Here is a 23,589-nt window from a genome sequence, read left to right on the forward strand (position 1 = left end):
TCTCCGTATGATACACAAGCTGCTCTTCTATGAAGCTRCTCTTAATAATTTAGAGAATAAGCTGCTCTTTTTCTCTCACCGCTGTCTAGGTGGAGGGAAATATGATCCAAGCTGGCTCTGGGCGCAGACAGRTCTCAGATGGCCACCGACCAGACCTCCCTTGCAGGGCTCATCTCAGGGTGTGTTTGCCCATCCTGGCTGGGGACAGATGTCCCCAGCTTACCTGAGGGCCTTGCTGACATGACACAGGGCTAATCACAGCCCCGTGCTGGGAGAGCCCTTGTCACATCCCGGCTCTGAAGCTTTCTGGCTCCTAACTTCCATTTTCCTCTTGAAAGTGATGCTGCGGACGTGCTGCCTAACAGAAGCTATACAGAAACCAAAACAGAAAGAAGAAATAACTGCTAGAGACTGGAGACACCCTGGGAAGAAGTGGGTTTGGAGGCAGCAGAGACCTACCAGGGAGACCATGAAACCATGCTGAAACAAGCAATAATCACTTGCACTTCATGCGCTGGTAGCACTGTCATCAGRTTTCTTTTTTCCTTATCTCTGACTAAAACTGGTATAACCTCGAGAGCCAGCTCAGACATTAGGGGAAGATGCAAGGAGAACTGAGCACCAGAATTTCTCCCCTGTGGAGGCTGTGAAGTCCCCAGTTTGGAGGTTTGTCAGCTTAGATGGGACAAACATCCGTCAGGAATGGCTTACATCCTTCCTTAGGGCAGGWCAGAAGATTTGGTGGCCTCTTTCAGTCTCCTGTGCCTCTGAAAGCTCCCAATAGCCACCTCTGGTAGTGCCATAACTCATGTAACATTTACTCGTGTCAATGTGCAGCCAAGCCCATCAGTGCTTTTTGCAAGAACAAAACCTGCCTAGTGGCTCAGCCCCAAACAGCTACCCCAACAGTTCTGATAAAAATCCTCTGCTTTGCTTTTAATGGCCAGCTGGGTTAGATTTGCCTGGTTCATCAGAAAAGCCAAGGCAGAAGACAGCTGCAGCGAGTGAGAAGTGGGAACTCAGTCAGCAGTTTTGCTTTGGCTTTCCCGTAAGATGCGACACACRCAAGAGGTGGGCCCTGCTTTGCTTTTTCCATCCTGCCTCTTGGGCAGCGGAAGAAATCGTAGATATTGGGTGTGCTGCGTGCACRGCTGCAGTTTGCTCAGTGGCTTTGCAACACCCCGGCTGCAGCCGCAGCTCCTTCTCCTTGTGGCAAACAGTGGCCTGCAGCTGCCTGGAGGACCCTGAGCCAGCCGGCAGGGCTGGGGCATGGCGAAAACAACCCTAGCTGTCATTAGGGGTGGTTGAGCATTGGACCCATGGCTGTGCCTCTGTCCCCCGGCCACCCAACAGCCTGGCTGGGATCCTGCACCTTTAGCTGTTGCTCATTGCCAAGGTGAACTCCAGGCAGGATGCAGATTTCAGACTCCCGACTGAGCATCCCTAGACCAAGCAGTGCCCCAAGATGGGTGTCAGCATCTGCATCCCAGCATCCTGCTCTGGGCTGGGCAGTCGAGCTTCTGCTGAGCGTGCGACTGTGTGTTCATGTACAGGGACTGCTTTTGTCTTTCCATGCAAGCCAGGAGAGCAGCAACTCCCATTTTTGACTCTTCCTCCAGCCTGGTGATGGTATTAGTTCAGTCTTTTGACCACAGCCCTCCTGCTCTGTGCCTTTGCCAATCTCTGCACTCCTACCAGCTGGTAGGGTGATATTTGCACCACTGGCAGGTTTACACCCCTTTCCTCTGCTCCCAAATTAAGCAGGGACCTGAGCAACTCATTTCCACCTATGATGCTAAGGTGCAGTAAACATCAGGTCTTCTGGGGGGCTGAGATAGCACCCTGTATCCTCAAAGGTTGATGCCCTTCAACTGCTCTGGCTTTCCCAGCCCACACCAAGAAGCAGCTGGGCTGTGGTGGGCCCAGGGGCAGTATGGTTTGGTTTGGGATATGGCAGATTCTGGTCTTTCTGCCACAACCGCTTTGCAGTGCTCTGGAGGGGCTGCACTAACCAGATGTGGGTGGCATGGTTTTGGAGGTCTTTGGTTTAGTCTGTGGAGAGGAGGTTTGTTGCAGAACAAATAGCCCAATTTCCCACCGCCTATGGTTTTGACCTTGCTCACTTCAGCAGCACCACAGCTGCTGGGGCTACCCCACGTGTGTCAAAATGACTGTCCATAGAAAGGCTAAGAGCAGGGCCTGAGTGTGTTCCTCAGCATCCCACTTTGGAAAACCTAGGCTGATGGCAGTGCAAATGAGAGAAGAATGAGGTCCTGTAAAATTAAATAGCAGCTGGACCTGATTTTTTCCTTGCTTTCAGTCTTTCATCACTCCTGAAAGGCCAGAGGGGACAAGACAAAGGGATGACCCTGCTTCCCTCATGCCTGCTGCAACCCTGACCAGGGGTGACAGATGGTGCTGCTGACAGCCCCTTTCCCTGTGCTTTGTGCTTGCATATAGAAGCCAAACTGGAGGGATTTCCTGATTTTCCAGTGATCACTCCAGAGGCACAAATTCCCAGCCTGACCATGGACATGCACAGTCATGTGAAAACGCACATGAATACAGACAAACATACAGGTGCGCACACAGTTCCCCTTGCAAAGTTGCATGCGTACCTGCAGACATGCACATACCTGCAAACACATACCCACACAGATGCACAGACCYACCTTTGGCCAACCCTGGCCACTCTGTCCAAGTGCTGCAAAACGGCAGCTCTTTCAAACGTGTGACTAGCTGGTGTGCAGCCAAGGTGGTGACTGTGGTCGCTGAAGCTGCTCTCCATTTCCTGTGTACTCTGGTCTGTCAGTTAGAGCAACCGCTTCCGACCACGGATACCCTGAGCTCCCCTGATGAGTGGAACAAGGGCTGCCAGCAGTATCGGTGCCAAAATTGCTTTGTCAGCTTCCAGCCTCCTGGGACCAAGCATCAGTCAGGGCCCCTGCCTTAGGAGAGCAGAGCTTGCTGRTGGGCCCAACACTCCAGTCCTATAACGGGATCTTGCCTACCAGGTACAACTTTGGCTTGTTTGAGGCATGCATAAGCAAGTAGAGACCCCAACATGCATACCTGAGAACCAACCTGGCTCTTAATAAGGAGCTGTATCTCTTTATATACACCAGCCCTTGATTAAAGATGATTTGGAACACCTTTTGGGCAACCATTTCTTAAAGAAACCCTRGCCCAAAAGCCAGATTTTGAGAGAGCTAGGCAGGAAGATGAAAATGGAGAAGTCCTCTCCTGCTGCTTGCAACACCTCCTTTGAGGAGAACTGCACCATGAAATTGTAAAGTGCCTTTCCTGCAAAATGGAACATTGTACATGCCTGGGGAAGAATGGCCAGTAAGGTCATGCATGACAACAACATTCTGCTCACTTACAAGCCAACATGCTGAAAACAGCCCTCTCATGGGGGGCTGGGAGGTTTTGGAGCTGYGTCTCAGTTTTGGAAAGGCTTGGCCGGAAGATGCTTCAGCAGGGTGTGCATGTTATTGGCCCCTCATGTTTATGGGGTGATCTCTGGGTGTGACTGGTCTGTCAGATGCTATGGGATGGAAGCATTTCCATGGCCTTGTCTCACTGGGATAGTGACTGTTGGTCCAGAGGGGACCTGGTGGGGGTAAACTGGTGTGCACCCCTTGTTGGTCAGCGTTGGTGGGAGGGACGAGCTCTCAGGGCAAGTTGCCAGGGCCTGTAGGCACAGGCAGTCTGCACAACCCTGGTGTGTCCTGACCTGTCCAGGCCCATTGCGTCTCCTCCATCCCTTCCCGCTGAGAGCCTTGCCCTCCTGCCTTTCACCAAGTATGCTGTAGGCTTGCAGAACATTTGCGTTTCCTCCCGCTGGCCTCATTTTGCTTTCTCTAGTTTTGCTTTGAGTTGGCTCCATAGTTTCTCATTCTCTCTCTTCCTGCCTTTGATGGGATCTGCTGTTTGAAGAGGGAAGCAGCCGGTGGGACTTGTGCTGGGGATCCTCTCACTCCCGGGCTTGGAGGGCAAGCGAATCAGCCTCCATCCTACTAGACAGACATGGCCTGGCGCTGACATGGTAATACTGCTAATCCTTGGCCTGTTGCACTGAAAGTCTGGCCAAGGACAGTGCCCAAGATCAACCTCTTACCCATCATACTAGAATGGAGTCTCGCTGGGGGGGGCTGAGCTCTCTTCTTGATCCCGGAGGGACCATCACGAGGCCCAACAAACAAACATGGAGCCAAACRCCATTTGCATCTGCTTGCATTTTCTGCCAACACTGCACAGCCAGCCCCTCCCTTAAATCCATCCCCACCTCTCAGCATCCCTCACTATCCTAGAAGTCCTGGGCAATGTCCCCTCTCTATACATCTGGCTTGGGCATATCCCCATTTTCATGGGACTTGGTCCTCCTTGCCTCAAATCTACCCTGGTATAGGTGACTCCCTCCTCTAAAGGCCTGGCTATGAAGATAGTCCAGCATGGAAAGGATCTGATAGCCGTTGCTTGTCCCTAGAGGACATGGGCATCATTGTTAGGGGTTGACAAGCATTTACCATCGATAATGGCAGGCTCGGAGCAGGGGACAGGGGTGCAGAGAGCTGGGGCAGAACGGTGTCCTGGGAGGACAGGGATACCCGATTCACCCTTTGCTTCAAGGAAAGGGAAAAAAGGAGGATCTGGGAAATTATAGATGAGTCAACCTGCCCTTGATACTCAGAAAACCACTGGAACAAATTAGTAAGGCCACCAAGTGGTAAAGATTGAGAGGCAGTGCTGGGGCTGAGAACACAGATTTAGCAGGAACAAATTGTGTCAAACCAACCTAATTTCCTTTTCACTACAGTGACTGGCTGGGTAATGCAGGGAAACTGGGAGCGATACTATCTTCATGCAGCCTTGCATGACATTCTCATAAGCAAATTAGGAAATTGGAAATTCTCACGCTGTGGGTGGACGGCTACCTATCAAACTATATCCCAAGAACAGTTATCAATAGCTCACAGGCAGATACTTCAAACGGAGTTTCTCTGGGAAAAGGAAGTGCAAGGCTCAAATGATGGCAAAAGGCAATTTGGGAAGGGTGTGGGAGCCTTCTGGGAAAAGGACAGAAATCAAAATCACCCTGATGAGCAGCAGAAAAGAGCAAATATGCCCCCCCCCCCAAGAAATTCCAGAAAGACAACAACAAAACCTTCATGCTAGAGAAACAAATGCATGGAGCTGAACCGGGATATCACCCGCATGGGCCAGGCTCTGAAATGCCGTGGCAGTGGGACACGGAGAGGTGCTGTGTGCGTGGAGTTGGTGGGATGCCACTTACAGCCCGAGGTCCTGGCTACAGCATCGGCTTTCCCCCAGCACTGGGCGATCCCTGGGGGAGCAATGTCTCTGCAGGAGACCCCAGCAGGGTCCTCATCAGCAACGTGGGCACTTYGACTCCGGTGTCTGAGCTCGAAACCTTCCTCATAGTGCCTGCCCGGCTCACCTGGGGGTGTGGGTTGAAGTTACGAATAGTTTTAGGCTATGTGAAAGCGGCAGGGAAATTACCACCCAGGCTGCGCTGTTTCTTTGCCTCCTTCAAGCATCTCTCCACACCCAGAGGAGGAGTCATTACCGGAGCACCAGGATGGAGGGGATCTGCGGGGTCCAGCCCTGGCGGGTGGCCAGCCCAGCGTGGTCACACCGGCACAGGGACGAGGTTTGTCCCCGGTCCCTGCYGAGGCCAGGCTGTGTCGGCACCTGCAGGAGTGCTTTTCTTTCCCAGGTGAGCACTGACAAGCGGCAARGCGCTCGGGCTGCGCCGGGAGGTGTGTGCGCAAAGTGGAACAGGACGTCAAAGCAGTTTCGTCTCCGTGGGTGGTTCTGGGAAAGTCCCTTTAGTAACAGCAAATCGAAGGCTTTAATAGAGGGAGCAACGCCGGGCTCCTTCTCAGAGATGACTCCGAGGACTCAGCACACTGAGTCGTGATTTGAGTCGTGTTGCCATGACGTAACAGGGGGCTGATTTCCACGGCAGCAGGCTTTCGGCGGCAGGGGCTCGACTCCGTGCCGGGGTAGCACCGAGCTCCCCCGTGAGCCGYGTTACCGAGAAAGGAGCGTTTTGGGGAAGCGATGCCTGCCTCGGCCGAGAGCCTTCCTCTGCCCCGTGGCAGCAGCTTTGGGAAGGAAGAGCGGGGCTGCAACCACAAGTTCTCCAGATGAAGTGATCGGTTTGCCTGGGTGAATATGACAGCTCCTGGAGAAAGGACTGCCTCCCCGGGGGTCCTCTGCTAAAAATAGCTCCAGGTGTTCAACGCAGATGCATCTGCCATTGAAGTAAATGGGAGAAGTCAAAACCGTTTGATCTTCCTTTGATTCAGCCCCCCCCCCAGAAAAACTCAGCCACCAGAAAAGAGGGGTCCAAGGAGATGGGCAGATGCCATAGTGCGAGCGGCTCCATCCCAGTCACTTTATGGCTAGTGGCTCTCCTGCCCTGACCCCAGGGCCTTTACGCCCCGAGGCGTAGCAGGGAGAGGATGCTAACTATGAAGATAACCCAGCAGCACTGAGGAATATATTATCAGTTCCTCAGTTCTCTCCCTCTTTCCGCACGAGGAGATTTCCACGTCCSTGGAGGTCCTCTCCGTCGTAGTGAGAGCGCAGCAGAGGCAGCTGCACTGCCCGCCCTGGGCTCTGGCGTGGCTGTTTCATTCGCCGGCGTATAAAAGGCTGGGCAGATGCAGGACACTGCTGCTTTGGCTCATTGGGTGCAGGGGGATATGGTTCACCATAGATCAGCTTTGGGCTCCGCAGGTTAGGGCTTTGCTAGCTCTCTGTAACTCTCCAGGATCCTGAAAGTCTTGGCTCAGCTCTCTCTGCTGTGTTTGTGTAGCTCCAAGCACCAGGGTCTGAGACTGGAGCTTGTGGTTTCTATTTTAATACTGACATGAAATAATAATTAATGAGCAAACCCGGGGGAGAGACAGGGCTGGTGTGTGCTGCTTCTTCCCTGCTCGGCAAAGGGGCCGAGCCCTCCCTCCTTCCCTGCCATCCCACTGCTCCCTTTCTGAAGCACTGGCACTTCCACGGGCAACTCCTGCTCTACTCAGTGAGACGCGGCCTCTCTGCTTTCAGCTTCTCCCCGGTATTGGCCAGAAACAGCAGCTTCAGGGGAAAATACAAGAGCCCTGCACATGCAGCTGTGGGATACGCTGCCATCGGGGCCCCCATCCTGGCCCTGACCCTGTGGGATGGGGATCCCTGAGCCGGGGGTTTAGTCCTCCCCTGTCCTGCAGGCACCTAGTGGTGATTTGCAGTGTTAGTAGGTTGCCTTCACACTGGATGATGCCTGTGTGCTGCTCTGCAGACTACGGAAAGCCAGCTAAACCCTGGGCTCGGGCTCCTCTCTCTTAAATCCGCCTCTTAACAGATATGGGTTTACTGGGGGGCTGAAGGGCCTGTGAAACCCGGGTGCTCCTGGGGCTGCAGCTGCGTGGCTGTGCGGTTGCTCCTGCCCGCGGTGGGGGTCGGCTCTGCCCCGTGCTCCCTCGGGAGCCGTCGTGGCTCACCCAGGGATGGGGAAGAGTGCGCAGGAGGAACGGCTGTTTGCGCTGSTCAGGCAGGAGGAGAAGCAGTTTGGGATGCACCTTGTTTTTTCACTTGCATTGCTTGGGGGTCCCAGCCGCGGACTGGCTTCTTGTGCGAGGCACTTGGGAGGAGGAAAGAGAAGAAAGCAGAAGATTGGCTCTGCCCCAGGATCCTGTCATCTCCTCCACTCTCCCAGAATGGGTAGTGCGTGTCTCAAWGGCGCTGGAGAGCTCTTGGTACAAAGGACTTGCTAGTTTTTCCCTTCCAGCAGCAAATATCAAAGACTCCCTGTCATCCTGCAGTACTTATCTCTACTCCCGGGATCTGTAGGACAAGTCTGACGTGCCTGGTGCTGTTTGACACCTCCTCGCCACCACTGCTGCTGGCTGCTGTGAGCTGCCGTTCCCCTCCCCAGAGGTGCCAGGTGCTGCAGCACTATGTGCATCCTCACCTCCCCCTTCCCTTAGACAAAATATCAACAGGTGACATCCCTTGCTGGCACCGGTTTTAGCTGAGCTGAAATACATGGATCAGAGGCAACTCTGCAGTTGTTTGCTGCTTTTCTTAACCCGAGCAGGGCCTGCCCTTGAGCGTAATGCCTGGACCAGCTGCGGTGTGGAGGCCACCACTGTTCTCACTTGCAGCCACATGAAAAAAAGGCTGAGCTTTGACTGGTGGGTGGATGATTTTGGTCCTTTCCATTTTTTTATTTCTTCTTCTGCTTCAGGGTCTGAAATGCATCTGTCTGCCTTGAAAATCAAGGCTGGCTGTGACCACCCTCTTTCCTTGACAACTTCAGGCTATGGCCATACCATTAAATTATGCCTGGCCAAGATGTGTCTATCTCCTCACCAGCACAGACATTGGTGCCAAGTGCCGGTAGCTGTTCTCTGGCGCTGTTTAATTCACTGATCACTGATGGCCTCAACATGTCTCGCTCCCCCCAGCAAGCGCTGCCCCAGGCCAGCTCCAAGGCAGGGCCAAGCTCTGGCCTGCTGGTCTATGTGCTTTTTGCCTATGTGACAAGCTTCAACAACTGCCATGGAGACATGCTGCATTTGAAGTCAATGTGAAATATCTTCAGTCTGATTCTCGGATCCTTCTGCCCTGTTTAAACAGATGTCTGTTATACTGCAGGATTTATTATCCTACGGTCTTTAAATTAAATCCTCTCGGCTTCTGGGAGCCTGAGTGAAACTCTGGGGTGGGAACTTGCTGCTCTGGAAGCCTGACCCAAAGAGCTGTGATTTCTTTCCATGGTGGCTTTGCCCTCAGTAGCCACCTGACACATTTCCTCTGAGGCTGGGCGGCTTTTGCCAAGCCAGCAGACGAGGTGATTTGGGTGGTTTTGTACCCACTCTGTGCACAGGATTGTCTCCTCCAAAAGCTTCAGCCTAGATGAGATGGTCTGCTTTCCATGGCAAGCTGAAGCTGCTTTATCAGACTCCCCATCTTCCCCTAATCTCTCTCTCAAAGCCAGCTATCATCTGGCCTCTTTCCTAACCTGCTTCCTATCCTGCATTGCTCCCCATGGGATGTCTGGGGGGATCTGGACATCTAGCATCCTTCACTGCTCCTTGCAGATCAGAAGCAGCAGCGGGAAAGTCAGACATGTCGCACGGCAGAGAGGCGAGCTCGGAAAGAGCCAGCTACAAGCAGCCCGCGGTGGGTTTGCAAGCTCTCACCAGTGGCCCGCGCTGGCTTCACCTCTCTGTTGTGCGCTCGGTGCAGAGCGCAAATTGCCTGTTTCAGTTTTACGTGCAGCGCCGGCCTCCTCGACTTTCCACTGCACAGTTTCACATCAGGCCTCTTCTGCCTGGGTTCGCCGAAAGGTCTGAAAAACAGCCCCTGTTCGGTGGCAGCTCTCAAGAGCGATAAGGCCACCTCGGGCTTATCAGCTGCTGAGTCTTGCATTTTCAGAGGGTTTCACTTCCATTAGCCTGTGCTAGGCACAATCTCTGCACATTTCCCCCCACTGCCATGATATCGGTAGTCATGGACAGCCACGGCAGCCTGGCGGAGGTGTGCATTTTCAAAGTCTCTGAGTAGAGACAGATCTGTGCCATAAGAGCATGACTTCAGTGGGGTCGGGAGGTCCTCCCACATCCATACCTCGTGTGAAGAAACATGTGGGCCTTGGGGAGACCTTGTCTTTGCTTTGGGGTACATTTTGCCTGGCTGGCACCTGATGCTGTGTCAGCAGAACCTTTCGGTGCAGGAATCAAGACAGGGCAGCAGTGTTAATGGGGGAGCAAAGGTTGCCCTTCACAAGCACAACGACTTGACTTTGAGCCCACGAGGGAGCAAAAGTCCGGGAAAAGAAAGTTACTTACAGGTAGCAGCACCCAGAAGCTGCAAGCTTGACCTCGATCTAGGACCCTTTGATGGACCCTCATCCCTGCCACTTCCCCAGCTCCAGGTGGTACCATGAAGACCTGGAAGGACATTTTTATGGAGAAGGTGAAGGAAATGCATGTAACAGAGCCATGGATACTTCAAGAGGACAATACCATCCAGGTGAACATCCTCAAGCCTGGCTGGAAGGAGTTCATGCAGCGCCGTGCGTTTGGGAGGTAGGGGGCTGGCTGACCTGGCTGATGGGTCTGTCCCCTTTCAGCGTAGGCTCAACAGCAGAGGGTTTGCCTTTTCCTTCCTCGATGTTAGTTTATAGGAAACAAAAGGGGCAGTCTGGAGGCAGGTAAGGGTGGGAGGGGATTTCCTATTTTGTTCCAAACTTGGAGGGCTCATTTCCAAACTGAAAAAACATATGATAATTGGAGGGGAGGAGTGTGAGGTAGCTCCAACAGGCCAAAACACAGCTGGCATTTGGCCAGAGCTTCTTCATGTTCATTCCAAGATACAAATGGTTCCGCCAGTGGACAGGAGGAGTAACACCCTGTAGCTGGCAAATCCAATCCCTTTCCATCTGGACTTTCTGGGTCAGTTCTGTGCATGGCTGACTTGGGAAGAAGGACTCCTGGTTTCCCCTGAGGTGTGATGGGGAGCTGCCTCGCCCTGAAGGATTTGTGTGCCTCAAAGGAGTCTCCACACACACTGCTCCCACACTCTACTCCCCTCTCTAAAACAGGAGGTGCAGCAGGGTGATGCCGGCCATGGAGAAGGTGTTGCAGAGTGTGCACACAGCCCTTCATCCATGCCACCCTGCGGCCGCATGAGGGAGGAAGGGAGGTGCAAAGGGGGCAGGGGTTGTGCTGGAAAGGGATGGGGAGGGATGCAGAAAGGTTGAGGGAAGACAGATGGCAGGAGATGAGGAGGAGAGGCCTGGGCAGGACACCCAGCCTGCTGGGACACGGGCAGGCAGGGATGCCTGAGGAGTCTCTGCACCTGCACCCAGAACGGGGGGTCCCAGAGCAGAGAGCAGTCACGGCTCAGTGATGCTGGTGCAGGAGCCCATCCCAAGCATCACCCACTCTGGGCAGGACACCAGGCATCGAGCAGACAGCAGGAGACTGCAGTTGCTGCCATGCACACTGTGAAAGAGAAGCTGTGGGTTACACCCCTTTCAACTTCTCAAGACATCTTCTCACCTGCCCTGCAGCCTCCACCCACACTTTCCTTCTATTTTTCTTCTTTTTTGATTTCCTCGGTCCCCGGGCTTGAGGCTCACTTTCCGCTGAGCTATGCAGTGCAGGCACAGGTGAGGGACTGGAGCCATAGCCCCACATGGACCTGGTTGCTGATGCTTCCCCCCTCGAGGGGTCCCTGTTCCTGGTGGCAGGGCCCAGACAGACTAGGAAAGGGGGATAGGCTGGTCCCAGCAGGCAGCCTTGTCCTAAAATCTTTAATGTTGGGGCCAGCCCTAATCTCATGTGTATGTTGAACTACTCAGGTAARCTTTATGCTGACAGGTGTAGGATGGGCCATTGGCTGATCCGGTGTAAAGCTTGCATGTGTGCAGTTAATGCATGAGCYCTGGCTTCCCTGGTCCCTACTGACTGTGCTGGAGGCCACTGGCTCAGCGCAAGGAACTGAGGATGAGCTTGTCTTCTCCTTGCCCTGGCAGGTTTCAGTGCTCCCAGTGCTGGCACAAGTGGTCATCGGCCAAGGTGCACATCCTGTTCCACATGCACCGGAGCCGGCGCCAGTGCCAGGGAGCAGTGCGGATGAGAGTCTTTCGCCAGGCATGCAGGCAGTGCCCTGACCCCCAGCTGGAAGAGCCCGACTTCAGCCAGGAGAACATGGCCAGGATCCTGAACAACCTCGTGCTAAAGATCCTCCAGGAGTGCTACCATGTGCCGGTGCAGCCCTCTGACCTTGTCGAAGTCGTTGTGGATGCACCGGCGGCAGGGCCGCATGACAGCGCCCGCTGCGAGGGCTGCCAGCTTGGGGTTTGCCGAGAGCCAAGGCCAGCCCAGGCGTCGGCTGCCTCAACGCGTGTGAAAAAGGCCAGCACCCACCGCATCTGGAGAGGCTGGGACTTGACGCCCCAAGCAACCCAAACGTGCTGCCCCCCTTCCTTTAGCAGCACCTCCCTCTGGAAGCGTTACTGTTGCATCGGTGGCTGCTTGCTCTGTGTTTTGGCAGTGCTCCTCTTTGTTCTGCTTTATTTCACCAACAAGTAGAGGGAGCTGGGGCTTGCAAAGAGAAACCTGGGGTGATGGCTATGGGTTCGGGACACTGAGCGCTTGGACAAGTGGTTCTCCGTGGTCAGCTGTCATTTGTCTCAGTTCACAGGCCACTGCAAGGGAAGTCTGGTGGATCTGATAATTTATTATGGGGCATGTACTGCACAAAGACATCTCTTAGCTCCCTGATGTTAAGGGTAGGGCAGGCTTGCAAGAATAAAATAAGCCCCTCATTCTTAGCCAAAGAAAGTATCCGTGCTTTTTACTTTCTCCAAACCCTTTCCCAGGTATGTGCAAACAGCTTGTCTGGAAGCTTGGGGCCATCATGATCTGCCAGCTGGGCTAGTCTCAGCTCTCAGGGGAGAGACATCCTACTGCTGCGTATTTTCTCTCTCCTGACTTTGGCCTTGGCGAAATTGGGCTCCCAAAGCAGCTGAAGGGCAGCTAGAGCTGCAGGTTTGCTGCAGACTCACGGGGATCAGGTGCTGCCTCCCTACAGTTGTGTACAGGGGCATCTGCCCCAGCCCTGGATGTAGACGGGTGTCCACTGTGTGACTGGAGGCCTGGAGACTGCGTTGGCCTCCAAAAATGTCCGGGAACTGAGCTTTGGTATGGTGAAAACAGCTCTGAAAAACACCCTGGCAAACACAAAGCCCTCCAAGCTGGCACCCGTGGTGCAGCGAGGCTGCGGCAGCTCTCCAGGGCTTTGCTTCCTCCCTGTGCTACCTCCGGGAGCTTTTTCACCTCCCCTAGGGACCGGCACTGTGACCATGTTTGCAGCCTTGCCCCAGCTCTCGTCCCAGGCTGGCATGTTTCCAGGCCACATTTCATTCCTGGGGCACAAATCATTCTCTCTGCGAAGGTGAATTGCCTGTTAATTCTATTTATTTGCTGACAGTAGGTGTTACACTGCATAATTGCGCAAAGGTGAACTAAAGCTAAAACAAAGTCAGGCAGTAGTCACCTGACTTCTCGCAATCACTCTCACTGCCATAAAAAGTGAAAATCAGCTCAGGCCAAGACAAGTCCAACAAGTCCTGAGGCCCTACCCTGTCAGGTCAATAAAAAAGCCTTTTGCTAGTCATGGCAAAATTGTATTTATGGTGCTACAGGGTCTGGACAAAGGGGAGGATGCTGACTCCTTCTGCATGCTGCTGCTTCGCCCTGAGAGGCTCTGGGGACATGATGGGCATCACAGAGATGGAAGGAAACCTCCTGCCCACCAGCAGCCTGACACCACTCAACCTCTCACCTTCCTGGAGTGCAGCTGCTGGGCTCCTGCAGAACTTACCCATGGGGATGGCATGTCCCATGGGTACCTCCTTGGCCCAGAAAACCAAGGGTTAATTGTCCAGATGACATATGACTGTAAATGTTTGCAAAAGGTTTTGAAATAGCAGTTGGGACACCATCCTCTTCTGGTGGAGTTTCTTATGCACACAGAGCAGAGCTCTCAGCCCTGGTATCGAGACCCATCACCTCCTGGGTACTGGCTCCTTTCCTAGCAGGGAGCAGAGAGCCTTTGGCTAGAGGAGGGGCTGGGAGCAATTTGTCACCAGCCAGGAAAGCCTTTGTGAGTCCAAGCTGTGTTTATGTCTCCTGTCAGCCCTTCCTCACTCACAGCACCCTGGAGCGCCTCTCTGAAGAGGAACCACACTGATGAGCAGCAGCCTTTCCCTTTTTCCCCAAAAAACGAGCAAGCCAGCCCTCCCCAGGCACACAGCAGGCCTGGTGGAAAAGACACAGAAACCAAAATACTGGTTGGGCACTGGAGACAAAACTCCTTTTGGTTTCATTTCTTGCACTCAGGCCTTGACTCCTTCCCCTTGTGGTCCTCAGCAAGCCCGGACAGGGAACCTCCCCTCCGTGCCCTCTCCGGAGGAGGTAGCGAGGAGAGTGGGGCACCAGCGTGGGAACTGCTGCCTGCACCCGGGGCAGCATCGCCCAGCCCCAAGCAGAGATGGAGCAGCTGTGGATGGATTCCTGGAGGGACATATTTTATGATGTGATAGAGGAGGTGAAGCCAGAGCGTGAGCGGAACCTGAAGACGGACCAGAATCTTGTTCCCGATGCCCTGCCTCAGGGCTGGAAGTAAGTGCTGGAGAAGCATGCGTTTGCCAGGTGAGGGTCTGTCGTGGGGCTGGGGAAGTGGACAGCCAACACCTGCCTTTAGCCAGCGACTGGTTTAGAGGGTAGGGTGAAATGCTGCATGCACGGGAGAGAATTATGTCTTTTATCTACGAACTGCACCTAACCCCTCTTTTAAAGGCACACCCTTTCTGCTCCTGGAGGAAGCAGTCTGCCTCTGCTAATCTCTCGCTGCCCTGCTTGCTTGTGGCGTTTGGTTTAAATGACAAAACTTTGGGTCTGGCACAGTCTCATGCTCTCCTGTGAGCTCTAAAACATGCAGTAATGGGAGCCTTCCCCCTTCTCCCCTGCCTGGCCCAGCACCAGGACACTGCCACGTCCCAGGCCCCCACCCTGCCTGTGGCATTAGGCACATCTGTGCAGCCTTGCCGTGCTTTGCTTTCCCTGTCTGTAAAACAGGGATTGCATGGGGGCACTCAACTCCTGCAATGCTGGGGACCAAGAGGAAGAGCTCAGGGTGCAGCCGGGGTTGATGTCCCACTTGTGGCAAGGCACCAAGGCTATTGCTTTTGCTTCTCCAGGATAATCCTGCTGGGAAAGTTTTGCCAGGGGGAGAGAAAGCAGGTCAGTTCCTACCTTTAATGCCAGCCAGAGTGTCTCTGCTGGGCGATGAACAGCCTAGGGCTGAGCAGTGGCATCCTGACTTCCTTGCTGATATACAGAGGGGAACGCGGATTTGGGGAGCATCTTGCCCTGGGGAAGCAGTGTGCTGGCAGCACCCATGCAGTCATCAGCCAGAGCCCTCCACAAGGACCTGGGTGGGTTTAAGCCCAATTCAGGAAACTTGATTCCCTGTTGTCTCTGTGACATTTTTATCTTGTTTTTCATTTTCATTACCTCTCACTTCCCAGAAAAGCTGGCTGGGGCGCTTGGCTTGTGAATTGCTTTTATTATTTCCATCAACCTTGCTGGCTTGTTCTGCATTAAAAGCACTGTGTCCCTGATTGCGCCTGGGCACTGGGATGAAGGCGGCCAGTGTGGGAAACTTCTAGGACACCCTGCTCAAAGCTTTGGGAATCTTCCACAAACCAGAGCTGCATCGTTCACTTGTTGCCTTTCTGCTGTTTTCTTTGTGGTTCGTACACTCAGTCTGGCTAGTCGAGGAACAGAGACACAGACAAGTGATCTGGGTGACCTGCTGTGCCCTGCGAATAGCAAGGGCTGAAGCAGCTCCTGGTAACTCCCGACTCTGCAGTTGTTTGTTGAGGCTTTTTGGCAAACTGGTCCAACAAGGACCAGTCTCGCAGAGTCGCCGAGGCAGCTACATCCGTCACCTTCTGACTTTGCAAATGATTTGATGCTAAAAATGGACATGGTAGAAAAGAGACAGGATTTCATGACTGAATTAACTGAAGAAAGATGAGCTGAAGGAAACAAGTCAGCCAAATTCAGCGTCCTCAATGTAACTTGTACAGAGTCAACCCATGGCTCACACAGCCCAGGTGCTCTTCTGCCTGCTGTGTCAGGGTCATTTACACTACTTACTTGGGGTTTGCTTTTTTCCCCCTTTTGGTGGCGTCAGAATGTCTTGTATTTTCATGTGTACCTGCAAGCTACTGGTAAAAAAACCAAGAAAACCCTGTACAGTACAGGGGCCGTGTGGATTTTGCTTCCTAAGTGCCCTGTCCCACTCATCCCAACGACTCTCCTCTTCCCCCAGCGCCTTCCCTCCTCCACGGCCTCCCTCAGCCCCAGCTGCGGAGCCAGCAGATGGAGCTGCAAGATCTCTGGAGCCCAGCTCCAGTGCCGCACTGGGACCAGTGACTGGCCAGCACTGGGATGGGCCAGCCCTCCCCATGTGCGGGGTGTCCTGTCTCCACCCCTGCGCCCACCCATCTCACTGTAGCATCCTCCCCCCCCCCCCCCCCCCCCCCCCCCCTGGACACCCCCCCCCCCCCCCCCCCAGCCATATCCTTTGTGGATATTTTTCCCGAGGGGACAGAAAATGCCAAACTTTCCAGACTCAGGGACTTTGTGACTGCTGCAGTGACACCCCCAAAATATGTATTACTTGAGCAACCCCCAGCCTTAAGGAACAAAGTGCAGGCTCAATAAACAGTTTAAAGGCATCAAGGTCTCCATGGGATTGACTGAAAAAAGTCTGGAGATCCTGTGCTTCATCCTATGCCCTGGCAGGATATATCCCCTGCTCTCCGCAAGGCATCTCCCAGGCACCTCTTGTAGCCCGAGGATGACTCCTCCAGCAGGTTTCACATTGGAGCTTTCTGATCTGTTCAAAGTTTCCTCAGGGCTTCCCGTGACGAGGGTCCTCCTTGATATTTGCTGAGGGAATGAATATCTGTGTTTTTGCGGGGGCAGCAGTGGCCGAGGGAGTGCTGGGGACCCAGAGGGCTGCTGTGCTTGCGAGTAAACGGACCTGTCTTTCTGGAGGAGACTTTGTGCTTGGGGCAGCCCGGTGCTGAGATGCTCTGCCAGGAAGGGGGAGGCTGATCCTGCCGCCTGGATGGCCTCTTCCCCTCCCGCAGCAGCTCTCCCAGCCTGCCCTCTCCCCACCAGCGTTATGTCATGAAGGCAGAGACAGGGCCAAGTTTCTTGCTGCCGTTGCCTGCAGCCCTCTTCTTTCCCTGCTGAGGTTCTCCCAGCCCCAGTCGTCATTTTTGGCCATCTGCAGCCTCCCAAACCACCCAGCAGCTGAGGGGAACTCCCTTGCCTCCGCCTGGTAAGCCATCTCTGGCAGAGACCACATTCCTGCAGGGATCCTTATTTTCTTGCCTGGCCCTGTCTGCTCTTTTACAAGGGCAGAGCCATCCCTCAACCTGCCTGACACCCTCCCCAGACACCGTGAACTCTCCCACCTACATCCTTGCCTGCATACGCTGCTTTTTCCCAGGTCTCCTCTCCAAAGTTTCCTGCATGCCTGTCTGTCTCCCACATCCCATGTAACGTGTGTTGGGGGGATTCCTCTGCTCCTTTGACCCTCTCCCCATCACTCAGAGACACCTGTGCATGTGTGGCTGCCTCAGCCACAGCCTCATTTTGGGTGTCCTTCCAGGTCAACCTGCTCTGATGTTCAGTTCTGCCAATCTTGCAAGTATTTCCCAGCAAAGTGTCCTAGAAGTGAAGCTTTTCCTGCCTCTTGGTGCTTTTGGAGCCCAGAGCAAGCCCCCACGGCTCAGTCCTGTCCCCGGACTGTTGTGCTCTCACCATGGGATGCACGGCAAGCGGCCAGGAGTGCAGTCCACAGCACGCGGTGCACAGCCCCAAGGGTCTTGGGCAGGCTGTGGCTGTGCCCCTGGCATGCTGCACYGGCCCGTCCACTGCTGCGCTCTGCTGCAGCCGAGTCTCAGCCCACTCCTGGCACTCACAGCTGGCCAGGGATGGGCAAACCTTATCTGGGGGGTGGTGTTTCACTGGCCTTTCACTGCAGTCAGACTGATAAATTGCTGTCTCCATGCCTGTCTTCCTGAAGAGCGGCTCTCACTGCTCTGGCAGGTTGCAAGGTGCCAGCAAATGCAAGGTCTGCTGTTGCTCTCCTTTTTCTCATCTGCTGCCTGTTCCTAGCCCTCCCTGCAAGGAGCAGCAGTGACCGCAGAGGCGCAGGGGGGAAGGTGCTTGGCAGCCCGACTGGTCAGAGAGCAGGGGACAGGGGGTGCATTGCGTCGGGAATTTCACTGCAGAGCTGATGAAGGGAGGAGGAGGAAAGTATTTATGACTGATCCCTTGTGGGGCAGCAACATTTTGTAACATGCCTGGGAGCTGTCTAGGCCCAGATCCTACAGCTGATGGTTTAATACCCAAGGGACGTGCTTTGCTTTTGCTTTTGCTTTCTCCTCCCCTTCATCCTTCTGATGTCTTTCGGCCTGCTAGGAATGAGCCAGGCCATCCTCCCTCCACCCTGCTGCCTGCTGTGAGCCCAGAGGAATCCGGTGGAGATCAGTGGAGTTATTTCAGATCTGTGCCTTAGGAAAATGGGAATCAGTAACCCAGCTCCAAGCCCTGGGTCYGGGCCCATGGAAGGAAAGAGTTCCCTTGATTTTAAGCTCTCTCCAAGGGCTGCATTTTCACAGCCTGTGATGTGGAGAAGAGATGCCCAGCAGAGCTGTGTCCCTGCCTCAACTTCCACATGTGTTTGCAGCAGAGCAGCTACTTTGCTAATTGCAGCAAATTAGCTTTGCTACAATTAGCAAAGACACCCCTCAGCCCACACTCCGTGCCCTGACAGCTCTTCCCTTCTTGCGAAGCCCCAAGCTGCTGGTGGCTCACTGCTAGTGACTGTTCCTCACCCTGGCTCAGACAGGGGGGAAGAGCACGGGATGCCTGAGTGGGAGGCTGGAAACAGCACAAAGTTTTACCTTCTTTCTCCTTGACACAGATTGTGTCATCGGTCACAGCTCTGTGGAGCCTGGCACAGGCATCGCTGCACTCACTGTGCTCGGTGCTGGGGACCTCTGTCTGCAAYGCAATGCACGGCTCGTTTGTGAGGATGGAGAGCTAGTCCGCATGGGATCCCTGAAATGCAAGCTGTGTTTCAGCTGGCAGAAGGGTTGAGCTTGAGTCCTGCCTGCCTTGGGCTCCAGCCCTCTATTCTCCTTGCTGGCACACTGGGGTCTGGGCAGCTGCAGCGAGTGCATCAATGCCCCAGGGTGACTGTGCTGCATCAAACTGGTACAGGGTTTGAAATGGCAAACATCTTGCTTGACCCATGGAAACCTGAGATGGAGAAAAGCCAACAGACTGTCTCTGGCAGAATTTAGCCCTGGAAAGGGGCTAGTCTGGAGCTCAGATTCATGCTGGCAGCTTTGTGGATTGGGAAGTTTGATGGGGGAGTGTGATGGGTCATGGACCCATCTGGAAGAGCCACAGACATAAAGAGCAGAGACAGAGGCAACCTTGGAAATGGCTAGGGCTCTGCAGCGTCCCAGCAACGGGAGGAGACGGGCAGGGATTTGAGACACCAGTGTGAAGCAGTGAGCTTGCAGTGGTCTGCCTAGTGTTTCATTTCATTTCTTCCTGCTTCTCCCCATCCAACCTCTTCTGCTTTCTCTGAGTTCAGACCCCGTCTGCCCTGGATAGCTGAAATAGAGCTGTTGGCAACCTGGCAAGAAATCAGGTCACCTGCAGCCTGTTACTGAAAAGTGCCACCACCCATGGTGGGGTTTGCAAAGCAGCTGGCATGACACATTGTGCTCTGTTACCAGCCCCTGCTTTCCCCAAAGCCTCTTTTTTAATCAATAAACTTGAATCAATAGTTCTAACAAAAGCTACCTGCCTGGTTAAACATTGCACTGCCTTGTTCCTGCTGAAAAGCTGACCTATTTCTCCTCTGGACTCTTCTGAACCCAGCAGTGTCAGCGCTTCCACATCACAGCTGGTGAGAGCAGCTGAGCAAAGTGATAGTATTTGCTCAGGGCTCAGTCACAGCACATTGACTTTTCAGTGAAATTCCCCTGCTCACCAGCCCTGTGGAGCTATTCTGGGGAAGGGCTGCCCAACTGCTGAAAACAGGGCGATGACCAGGGGGTCACTGCTGGAGGGGGCTTTCCTCTCCCCCTCTACTCCCGGTCTGGATCTGGGGTGTGGGAGCCAGTCCTCTTGGCTCTGAGTGTCTGCAGCGCTTCTCAAACCACCGTCTCTCCTTAATTCACAGCACTGCTTGTGCCTCATCCCCTTGGAGGGAATCATCTCCCCGCTGTGACGGGGGTCASGGGCACACGGAGCAGCGCCATGCCTTGCCAGGGTCACAGTCAGCACCACGTCACGCAGCACGTCACAGCGCTGTGGTGCCAGCAGGGGACCTGCACAGAAGGGCCAGCTGCTCTGAAAGAGCATGGCAACCCAGGGGGAGCTTCCTCCYTGGGTATTCCATAGCACTGCTGCAACTGAGCGGGAAGGGTGACACTAAGCCGTGTGAGACCCAGAATTGCATAGACTAGCTCTCCCCAGAAGTTCCTTTCAGACAAGACTTGCTCCATTGCCACTGCTCCCTGGTGCCCTCCCTTCCTTGACAGAGGTACAACACAACATGACAATCCCTGCCAGTGTACGGAGGGGGTTAAACACTGTCAGAGTGGGGGCTGAGTTGCCCGTGCAGTGCGTATACAGGTGGCACTGGACCGTTTTAGTGTTTTGTTCACCCTCCTTCAATTCATTGAGTAGAGAAGGTTTGTTGGGAATGCATAAGTCTGTTCACGTAGGGTCAAGGCTCTGGGACTGGCTGCAGCTGGATTTCACCTCTCCCATGTTTTCTGTGCTCTGCAGTCCAGCCTCTGTGTTGGGCATGGGAAGACTGCACATGACATAGAGCTGGCCTGTGCTGAGCTCAGGTCATTGTGGATGGGGGCTCACAGGCAGAGAGCAGATGCCACAGGGAAGGAGCATGAGTGCAAGGCAGAGACTTGTGGCCAGCCTTTGCCCTCAATCCCTGACCGTCTCCTGCGTGGAATGAAAGTCTCAGGACACAAGATCATAACATACCAAAGTTTTATTTTATCCTCAGGAGGAAGGTTACACAGAACCACTCCTACATGACATCAGATATTTTACAGAATGTAGTATCAAAAATGAAAAAAAAAGTACCTTGAAGTTACACAGCACAGTCATGAGTACAGTTCTTAGCATGTCTTCAAGTTAGACCTGTTCCTTAGACCTCCTGCTCCTCTACGTTCTCTACAAATGGCTTTTTGAATGACAGGCAAAATAGCAGAGTAACTCGTTCACTCTTGATTCCTTCCATGCACAGCAAAACTGAAGGAGGAGGAGAACAGGCCCAAAGGAGGCTAAATGGGTGCAGGAAGGAGAGCAGGCACATTTTTGTATGTTGCTGACAGCTATAGGAGGCCTTACTGGCAAGTGGAGGAGGTGTCCCTGCTGAAGGAAACTATGCTCACCTGACCTTGTTCCTTGGCAGGGCTTAATTCTCTGCACAGGTCACAGAGAAAGCTGGGGGAGATACGAATCCTTACACTACTTTGGACAAGGTGGGCTGAGTCTAGGGCTGGAGCGACTCAGACACACACAATAGGCCAAAAAAGCCATGACTGAACTCTGGACACCATCAGTAACCTGCAAACTAGCCAGGTCAATGGTCTTAAAAACAACCAAAAGGAACTTGATTCCTGCGACAATGAATGAATCGCCATGCAAGACTGCCCAGGCCCCCTAGAAAACATTAAATACCAAGGAAGGGCTGCAGGCAGGTTGGCTACATTCCCATAGCTCTCAGTGGCAATAGATCCATTTTCTCTGAAATGCTTCTGCTGAGAACAAATGTTTGTTATGTACATGTCTCCTGCCATGCCAGAAGATGTGATGCTGTCTTGTGTGTTGGAAATCTTTCCTTAGGAGGTCTACTGTGGCTGGAAACCACTCCGAGCTCTGGTCTGAAGGGAGGACTGGAGACCGCTTGAGGTGATAGAGATGATGGATAAGGAAGGGAGGCAAGAAGGTGGTGGCTGGATGTGAGGATGACACTGAAGCCAAACTCTGCTCCCCATCCCTGTGTCCTTTGTGGGGTGCCCACCCCCACACGGCGGGTAGAGTGGTCCATCTGGGTCGGTGCTGTCTCGGCAGCCTGATAACATTATACAAGCTTTCCAGCCACGGCTGAAGGTTAGGGCTAATGTGGAAACATCCTCACATCCCCAGGGCCAGGCAGAGCATCATTTGAGATGCCATCAGACAGGGACATTTGTTTGCAAATAAAAATGCTGGCAATCCCCCAGTGCTTTCTCACTACTCCTCACAAGAAAATGCTGTCATGCAGTGTGAGGGACCTGTGAGGCCCAGGCCTGCCCAGTTGGGTTTTCCACATTGTCCTCAGCCCCTGTTGCTCCTGCAGTTATGTTGTCTGATGGGAAGAGCTGGTGTGAGAGCTTGGGGTGTGGGGGAAATTCTCTGTGCACAGACAAGGCTTAGGTGGCAGAAAAATGCCTCCTCCATCACTGTGCCTTTGTCATGGCTTGGAGGGAGCCTCCCCGGGAGCAGGGGCAAGCTTTGGAGCTCAGCAGTATGAGCTAAGGAAGCTGGCTGAGATCTAGCCCTYTGCTGCCCTCCCCCAGCTCCCTAGCAAACTTTTCCAAAGAGCACAGCAAAGGGATGTGGGACCAAGCGAAACACATGACGTGAAGGGCTGGCAAAGGCCTGGAGTGTGACTGAGCATCGTGGCTACTGCTTGCGAAAGACCAGAGTCTGGAGCATATTAAAAAACAACAAAAATAACAAAGCAGCAGCAGCAAGCTGCTTAGTCACTCATCTCTCCAGCTCAGGGTCCAGAAATGTCCACCTCTCGGAGGAGCCTGTTTTCTTCTCCACCCAGTCCACATAGTTAGAGACTTTGGTGTACACACCATACACCTGCTTGCTGCCACACTCCTCTGGGCCACCCCATGAAACCAGCCCTTGGGCCACCCACCTCCGGGTCCCTGGGTCCTGAATGACGAAGGCTCCCCCGCTGTCTCCCAAGCAAGTGTCCTTCCCACCTTCGTAGTATCCGGCRCAGAACATGTTCTCGGTCACACTGTAGTTCCCCGACCGGGACTCATAGCTGGTCTTGCACTCTTCATGGAGCACCACTGGGAGTTTGACATACTGCAGGATATCGGACAGTGTCCTCATGCCTGAGCTGATAATCTCATCCACAGTGATGTTGGGGTTGGAGATACCCCAGCCGGCCACCAGCCCCAATGTGTTGGGGTGAGGCCCCTCCAGCTCGTGCTCAAACTGAGGCAGGCAGACAGGCATGACGTAGTTCCCCATCGTCACTTTCTCCTTCAGCTTGACCAGAGCGATATCGTGGTTGTAATTCTGGATGTCAAACTCCTCATGGAGTATGATCCTCTCTACTGTCCGGTTGATGGCATCCATCTTGTTCCTGACATCATGGAGGGCAAGGTAGACGGTGACATGCTCCTTGGAGACGGGGATGACGGTCTTGTCCCGCCGCTGTGAGCGGAGCACATGGGCAGCTGTCAGCACCCAGGAGTCTGAGAGTAGGGCCCCACTGCCAAACCATTTGTCATTGGGCACCCGGGACATGTCCTCCACCACAATCAGGGCCTGCCAGGGGAAGAAGCCGGGCTCTGCATTTCGCCCACCAATGATGCGCTTGATGATCCCAGGTAGAGCACGAGCTGGCCGGCCACACACTGGGGACAAAAGGGACAGGACAGTTACTCCCAGCTGAGCAAGCACTTATCTAGGGAACCGCTGAAAAGGGACACCCCTGTAGATTATACCACGTGGTTGGTTATATTTATAACCAAATGCTCGCTTGTGTCTTTTCTTTCTGTAGAGGACAACTCTACTCCTTTTCCTGGTGGATAAAGCCTATCCTCTCTAGCATCCTCACCTTCTC

General features: G+C 53.9%; 2 protein-coding genes across 2 annotated transcripts in view; one reads left to right on the top strand and one right to left on the bottom strand.

The window, feature by feature from the left end:
* The first annotated feature begins 9,969 nt into the window (after positions 1-9,969).
* On the top strand, positions 9,970-21,811 carry LOC112968577 (receptor-transporting protein 3-like). Its single transcript, XM_026071008.1, has 5 exons — positions 9,970-10,115; positions 11,567-11,935; positions 14,067-14,219; positions 14,640-14,666; positions 21,682-21,811. The coding sequence occupies exons 1-5, from the start codon at positions 9,970-9,972 to the stop codon at positions 21,809-21,811; spliced, it is 825 nt and encodes a 274-aa protein (XP_025926793.1).
* A 222-nt stretch (positions 21,812-22,033) lies between these two features.
* The window catches only part of MASP1 (mannan binding lectin serine peptidase 1), a 28,413-nt gene continuing 26,857 nt past the window's right edge, over positions 22,034-23,589 (bottom strand). The window contains exon 11 of the mRNA XM_026070873.1: positions 22,034-23,380. Coding sequence (XP_025926658.1) covers positions 22,485-23,380 — 896 coding nt within the window. The 3' untranslated portion in view covers positions 22,034-22,484. The remainder of the gene's footprint in view (positions 23,381-23,589) is intronic.

This window comes from Apteryx rowi, unplaced genomic scaffold, assembly GCF_003343035.1.
Source record: "Apteryx rowi isolate R43461 unplaced genomic scaffold, aptRow1 scaffold_32, whole genome shotgun sequence".
Taxonomy (NCBI): Eukaryota; Metazoa; Chordata; class Aves; order Apterygiformes; family Apterygidae; genus Apteryx; species Apteryx rowi.

Excerpts from the sequence above, each read along its gene's own strand:
- LOC112968577 (XM_026071008.1), top strand. The coding sequence starts at position 9,970 with ATGAAGACCTGGAAGGACATTTTTATGGAGAAGGTGAAGGAAATGCAT. Across the intron at positions 11,936-14,066 it reads CAGGCGTCGGCTGCCTCAAC|CATCGCCCAGCCCCAAGCAG; the intron begins GCGTGTGAAAAA and ends CACCCGGGGCAG. Across the intron at positions 14,220-14,639 it reads GCCCTGCCTCAGGGCTGGAA|CCTTGCCGTGCTTTGCTTTC; the intron begins GTAAGTGCTGGA and ends ACATCTGTGCAG.